The sequence below is a fragment of the Dermacentor albipictus genome, chromosome 1 (genome assembly GCF_038994185.2).
Source record: "Dermacentor albipictus isolate Rhodes 1998 colony chromosome 1, USDA_Dalb.pri_finalv2, whole genome shotgun sequence".
Lineage (NCBI taxonomy): Eukaryota > Metazoa > Arthropoda > Arachnida > Ixodida > Ixodidae > Dermacentor > Dermacentor albipictus.
The window spans coordinates 177,082,520-177,089,152 of record NC_091821.1 but is presented as its reverse complement, the minus strand read 5'-3'; the positions used below and the strand labels follow the sequence as shown (position 1 = coordinate 177,089,152).

General features: G+C 43.3%; 1 protein-coding gene and 1 long non-coding RNA gene across 2 annotated transcripts; both read right to left on the bottom strand.

Moving 5' to 3' along the window:
• Window positions 1-300: 300 nt before the first annotated feature.
• LOC135916428 (uncharacterized) lies at window positions 301-4,244 on the bottom strand. Its single transcript, XM_065449782.2, has 4 exons — window positions 4,233-4,244; window positions 3,406-3,713; window positions 2,600-3,034; window positions 301-393 (listed from the first exon to the last, which is right to left on the bottom strand). The coding sequence occupies exons 2-3, from the start codon at window positions 3,690-3,692 to the stop codon at window positions 2,602-2,604; spliced, it is 720 nt and encodes a 239-aa protein (XP_065305854.2). The 5' UTR covers window positions 3,693-3,713; window positions 4,233-4,244; the 3' UTR covers window positions 301-393; window positions 2,600-2,601.
• Window positions 4,245-4,713: 469 nt separating this feature from the next.
• LOC139056104 (uncharacterized) lies at window positions 4,714-5,811 on the bottom strand. The gene is made up of 3 exons (XR_011512160.1): window positions 5,797-5,811; window positions 5,294-5,457; window positions 4,714-4,826 (listed from the first exon to the last, which is right to left on the bottom strand). It is a non-coding gene; the product is annotated as an uncharacterized lncRNA (long non-coding RNA).
• Between the last annotated feature and the right edge of the window lie 822 nt (window positions 5,812-6,633).

Below are 6,633 nucleotides of genomic sequence, written 5' to 3'. Positions count from 1 at the left end.
TTGGGTGACCCCTTCAGATAAAGAGCACTTGTACAATTTAATTAATGAACTTTATTTTCACATTGCTTTTTGAATTATTTGAAATATTTACAGCCAAAAGTATCTACAATGAACATTTCTTTCTTCAAATGTATCAGCACATCAGGGAACTTCCAAATGCTGAGCCAGCAGGAGGAACCTGTCGAAGTCATAACAACCTGGAGGAAGGGCCCACTGCTGCAGAGCTCTTTGACGACATGTGCCACTTTGCCAATGAGGCGTACGTGCACGTGTACGAGTTGGAGGAGCAGGAGAAGGAGGCGGAGGATGTGGTGGTAACAGAGGTGTCGGTGCCGCCAGCGGCAACGCCTGCACCTCGTGCACAGGCGTCTTCAGTAACGTCGTCCGGCACGCCTACGAGCAGGAAAAGAAAGGTAAATGCAGACGATTTGTTGGCGCAGCAGCTTCAGCGTGTCACCGGTGCTCTCGAAACAACAAAGCCGACAGATCACATCGAGCTGTTTGCAATGTCACTTGTTCCACTCATGAAACGAGTGAGAACGGAAAAACAAACGGACATGTATATAAAGATTTTGAATGTCATTAAGGAATTAACTGATTAATTTCTTTCTTTTTGTCATACTCGGCACCTTCTCACTGCAGCTTCAGAGTGCCGATCGCACATCGCCAAAGAAACAAAGGAGCAATGTTTATGCTATCTGTTCATTTTGCTCGTCCATGTGCTGTCTGCACCATGAAGGCACAGTGATACTATAAACCAGCACATCAAGGCAGCATGTTTTTCGAGTATATTTGTTTTCTTACTTTTGTATACATACTTTTACTTTTAAATTTAATGTGTTGTCGACCCGTGCAATAACCTTCTCAATAGCCAAGTTATGGAAACCAAGAAAATGTCAGAAGTTGCTCATAGTGCATTCCACCAGGTACTCATACTATTATTCTTTATTTTCTTTTTCAATGTGTTCAATTCTATATTACAGTATGTTGATATCTCACTTCTCATATATTCACTCTTTATGTTCCGTCTTTTATTGTGATGCTGCATACTTTAACACATTATATGCTTGTCACTGATACTTCATAAATTTTTTTTAGTTTTCATGTGTTCACTTTGCACTTATTTATGTGCTTTTGATGTTTATTGCTTACTTTTATTTTCTTGTTTCTAGTCGTCCTTACATAATGTCATACATTTTAACTGGTCAATGATTGCATGTGCCTTTTACCTGTGCAATACTCTTTTTGATAGCCCAGTTGTGGAAACCAAGAAAAGTGTACCTCCAGATACTCGTACAACCATAGTTATCATATTGAATTGTGTATTACTGTACTTTGATGCCTAATCTCTTATATGCTTGATTTTATGTCCTGTTTGTTACTGCTTTATTGTGATGCTGCATTATGCATTTTTAACACGCTAGCTGCTTGTCACTGATACTTTTATTTCAAAAAATTAAATTATGGGGTTTTACGTGCCAAAACCACTTTCCGATTATGAGGCACGCCGTAGTGGAGGACTCCAGAACTTTTGACCACCTGGGGTTCTTTAACGTGCACCTAAAGGTACGTTCACAGGTGTTTTCGCATTTTGCCCCCATAGAAATGTGCACGCTGTAGCCGGGATTCGATCCCGCGGCCTCGTGCTCAGCAGCCCAACACCATAGCCACTGAGCTACCACGGCAGGTACTTTTATTTCGGCTTTTTTATGTTCTGGATAAGTTTTCATGTGTTCAATGTGCACTGGTCAGTGTTCAGTTTTTATTTTCCCATTCCTATAGTCATCCGTACATGACGTGATACATTTTAGCTTTTCAATGCATGCACGTGCCTTTCACCTGTGCAATACTCTTCTTGACAGCCAAGTTGTGGAAACCAAGAAAAATGCGTACCTCCAGATACTCGTATGGCTGTTTTTACCATAGTCCTTTGTGTATTACTGTACTTTGATGCCTCACCTCATTTGTTTCCTTTTTATGTCCTGTTTTTTACTGCTTTACGCTGCATTCTCCATTCTTTAACATGCACGTTGCTTCCCAATTATATTTTTATGTCGTTGTTTTGTGTTCAATTTGCACTTATTTATAGGTGCTTTTTTTCCTATTTGAAGCCCTCCTTACATAATGTGATATGTTCTACCTCATCAATGCTTGCACATGCAATACTCTTTGCAACAGCATAGTTGTGGCCTGCCACTTCAGGCAAACTGCAATGGAGCGAATGGGGAGTGACAGTTGCATTCGCGGCAGCTTGGCTGGCCAGTACGGCCCTACCTGTCAAGCCAGCAGTAGCTGGGTATGCTTAAATAAATGTATTTTTTTGTGGTTGGAAATAAAATGTTTACGGTTTCGATAGTCATGAATACCACAGTTCAAGTCTATTTCTACTCCACATCAAACATCCAGTTACCATCAAGTAAGTGGACTACACACTTCACAACATGGATGAACAAAGTAATAACACAAACATTTTTTTCTTGCACAGGTGCCACAAAATTGACACGTAAACAGCATGATTGATAAGCCACAGTGAACAGCAATTATGAATGACTGTTATGAAGTCACAATGTGGCTTTTGCTCTTTCGAGGAAATGCTCACCATCATTGCAGCTGGTAGAACTGCTGCTCACGTAGACGCTTCAAAGCGCCTTCTTTGGAAACACCTGGTTGGTGCCACTGCCATGGAACCTCACCTACTTTGCTGCAAAAATAGGCTGCAAAGAGGTTCCTGGCATGTGCAGCTTCACTGTCGTAGTTTCTTGATCGTGTTGACTGAAGGGGGGTAAACTGCTGCATTCTGTCGTCTCCCAACGCAGCTTGGATGCTTTCGCGCCAGCGTCCTGCTACAAAGTTTCCAAACTTGTCCTCTTGATCACTATAATTGTCCGACTGTGGGTTGAGGACAGTTAGGAAGTTGTGCAAGACACAGGCAGCCTTGACAACAAAGTCCACGTTTGTGGGGAGCAAGTTAATGGTCCGCAGTAGGATACGCCACTTTGCTGCTGTGATCCCGAACGCGTTTTCAGCACACCGTCTGTCGGAATATAGCAAACAAACATTGAAATTCAAACTTCATAAACATTTATTTTTAAAAAATGGTTAGAAGAACCTGTTCCCTTAGTCTGCCTTTTTGAGAAGACATGTTTACAGTAATGATACAAGGACTGCAAGAAATCCAGTGTCAGAAGTACTATGCGTGTATTTTTCTTGCGGTATATTAATTCCTTGCGCAGTACTTGTGCACTTTAAAGGGACACCAGAGAGAAGCTCTGAAGCAGTTCAGATTGTTCAAGTATTCTTCAAGACCTCTACTTGCATTGATTTTGCAATAAAAGGTTGATTATTAAAAGAGAGAATGACTGTCAGTGTCTCATTTTTGAATTTCACTATCTTAGTGCACCATACCTTGCTCGGCTCAACCTGTAGTTGAAGACTCTTCTTTCATCCTCAAGTTGCTTGGAAGGAAATGGGCGCATAAAGTCTTTTCTTAACTGAAAAGCTTCATCCCCAACGAAGACGTGGGGTAAAGCTGTTGTAGGTCCTGGGAGCAGGCCATGTGAGGGTATATTGAGGTCTCCATTGACAAGGGCCTTGCCAAATGCAGAGTGTTTAAATACGCCTCCGTCGCTCACGCGACCTTCAGCCCCCACATCAACAAGCACGTACTTGCAACTGCTGTCAACGACAGCCATCAGGACAATTGAATATGTTCCCTGAAATAAAGCATGCATGAGGACAATTGAATATGTTCACTGAAATAAAGCATCAGAGCAAGTGTCGACATTCACATGCAAACAGCAAATTTACGGCCACTGTCAGGCAATTTGAGTGGCCTGTCTAGCAAGCAAGGCTTGGTACTATTGTCACCTGCGTACTATCGTATAAGAAAGTTTACTGAAATGGCTGCAGAATGCAGGCAACTGCAAAAGCATCAAAGGATGCTCTGGATGTTAGTGAGTTGTCAATCGTTAAACTCAATAGTCTCCTTTCATACTCATACCCCTCATATGCTTGAAGGTTAAGGAACCACAATACCTCATTTTATAACCATATGCCCATTTGCATTTGAGTTTTTTTTTGTACAGCACTACAATGCACTGTACATGGCATCTGACTTGCACTGCATGTAAATTGTAACATCTACAAAGCACCTTCCTGGCAGAATTGCAATTACCAAAAGAAACAGCATCCTTAGTACACAAAGCAAATAAAATGAAAGCATAGCAGTTTACCTTGTAGTTGAAGTAATTACTCCCAGAATTTGGTGGGCATGTGATTGCTACATGTTTTCCATCGACAGCCCCCAAGCAATTGGGGAATTGCCATCGAGCTGAAAATCCTTCAGCAATCTTCTCCCACTCCTCTTGGGTTGGTGTCTAGAATAGTACGGCACTTGCCATTACTACTGACTGGAAGAATCAGTGGCACACAATGCCCATATTGCTAGAAAGTGTGCAGTGTCATTTCAAGTGATAAACGTAATTGCTATGTCCACAGGACCAAGCTCGGTGTAACACACATTTATGCAGTAGAAGAAATGCTTTGCCTCTAATGTACCAAGGCAAAGTTGATTACCTAGTGTTTTGGTACTGCTTGAAGGCTGATCATTCTTTAATTAATTGGCAAACATTTTGCCCGCACTACCAGCAATCATCACAGTGCAGCAGTTATAAGTGAAGTGTAATGGCATACTTACTTGCATGAAATGATCTTTGAGGCGTGCCCATATTGCTCGACATGTGTCGTGTATGCATTGCCTGGCAGTTTCAAGACCTACACGATATAACAGCGCTACTTGGCATATCTCCTGCCCTGATGCCAGGTAACTGTAACATGACAAAGAGAACGAAAATTGCCCTCACACACCAATCTAACTGAGGGGTTTTACGTGCCAGAACCATGATTTAATTATGGGCACGTGCCCCCAATGCACTGGAAATCTGCATATTTACATTTTACCCCTCATGAACCAATACAAATAAAAATCATCCCATTTCTGCAAGCAACCCCATAATACATAAGAGATGTAAAATAGCAGGAAATTGATGTTCCATACACAAACTGTGGGCCAGCATTCCCTAGCCTGAGAGACTGGGCCCTAGCCTGATAACTACCATGCTATGATTAACCTCTGTAACAGAGACACTTCATAGCAGCAGCCTATGCAGTTTCTTTAAAATATACAGCAAAGTATAATGTTAAAAATGTAATAGCATTACGACTGTAGCAGCATATACATGGTACTCCACTGGTAAATAATTTTACTCACAATGTGGAATGTACTTCTACGAACCTCAATGTCATCGCCAGTCGCTCTGCAGGCTCCAAGGGCTCCCTGATGAACTGCTGTCGGGTCAGGTCCGCAGCGACAAAGTTTAACAGCTTATCGAAAAGCTGCGGCGTCATTCTGTAGTACTTGCAGAAAAATCTGTGATCTCCTTGTCGCATGCGGCACATCTGCAATTGCCATGAAGAATGTAAACAATCATCCAGACATAATAGATGGCTGCGAATGGTCGTCTCATGTGTTAATGCATCGTATGTACCTGATCGCCAAGAGGGTGACCAGAGGTCATTTGCATCACTAAAACAACAATGAACTTGCTAAGCGATATAAAGGCGAGCAGAAAGCCTTACAGATTAACGACAATGGGGGCGAAATGACACAAAAAGAGCGCGTGCATATCGTCTTTTCAGCGCTGCACGTGTTTCTTAGCAATTACAAATTCAACCAAGGTCAGATACTGAATAGCGACACGACAAAACACTTCTGCGTAAAATGAGCAGAGTACTTACAGCTGTGTGGTAAAGGCCTTCTTGCTTTCGGGCCAAAAACACAGGTCGCACCCACCAGCGTCGCCGCTGCCTGCACCGTCGTTGGTCTCGTCTCCTCTTCGTTATCATGAGCAAGAGTATCTGTTCCAGCAACAGTAAAAGCCTCGTACGAGTAGAGACTGCGGGCATAATGTCGACGGGATGGAGCCAGGGAGGCGGGACGACGCGGGAAACGCAGACGACGCGGAAAGGCGGGAACGCGGCGCCGTTGATAGCGTGCCAGTGCTGCTGCCACTTCATGCGAAGCTGATTATGTCGTGTAAGACAGCGCATTTTCATTTTTTTACGTTGGTTTTTTAACTCTAAAATGATAAAAATGACGTTTATCACTATTTGAGCATTTTGCAGCACCGTAAATATTTCTGTACGAAACGATGTCTTCTCAACCGATTATGCGCGCGCTTCCGCGCGTCTTTGTGGATGCAAACCGCCATTACTCGCGAGGCGCGGCAGGCGCAAGGCGCGCGAACGCGAGCTAGCGCGCGTCCGCAAGCGTACGTGTGGTCTCGGCTTTACGCTACATTTGTTCAGAAGAGCAAGTCTCAGCCAGTCGTGTTGTTGGCTGACACATCCGACATGTGATTAAGGCGGTCGGCCAGCCGGCAAATGGCGAACAGTTAATAAGAATGAGAGAGAGAGAGAGAGAGCGAATGATAAATGAAGGGCAGGGAAGGTAACCAGGACTGAGCCTGATTGGCTACCCTGATATGGAGGAAGGAGAGGAAAAAATTTAACGGAAGGGAAGGAAGTCCGCTGTTGATGTCGCCGACGTAGTGAAAATTCTAAGCGCTGTATCAC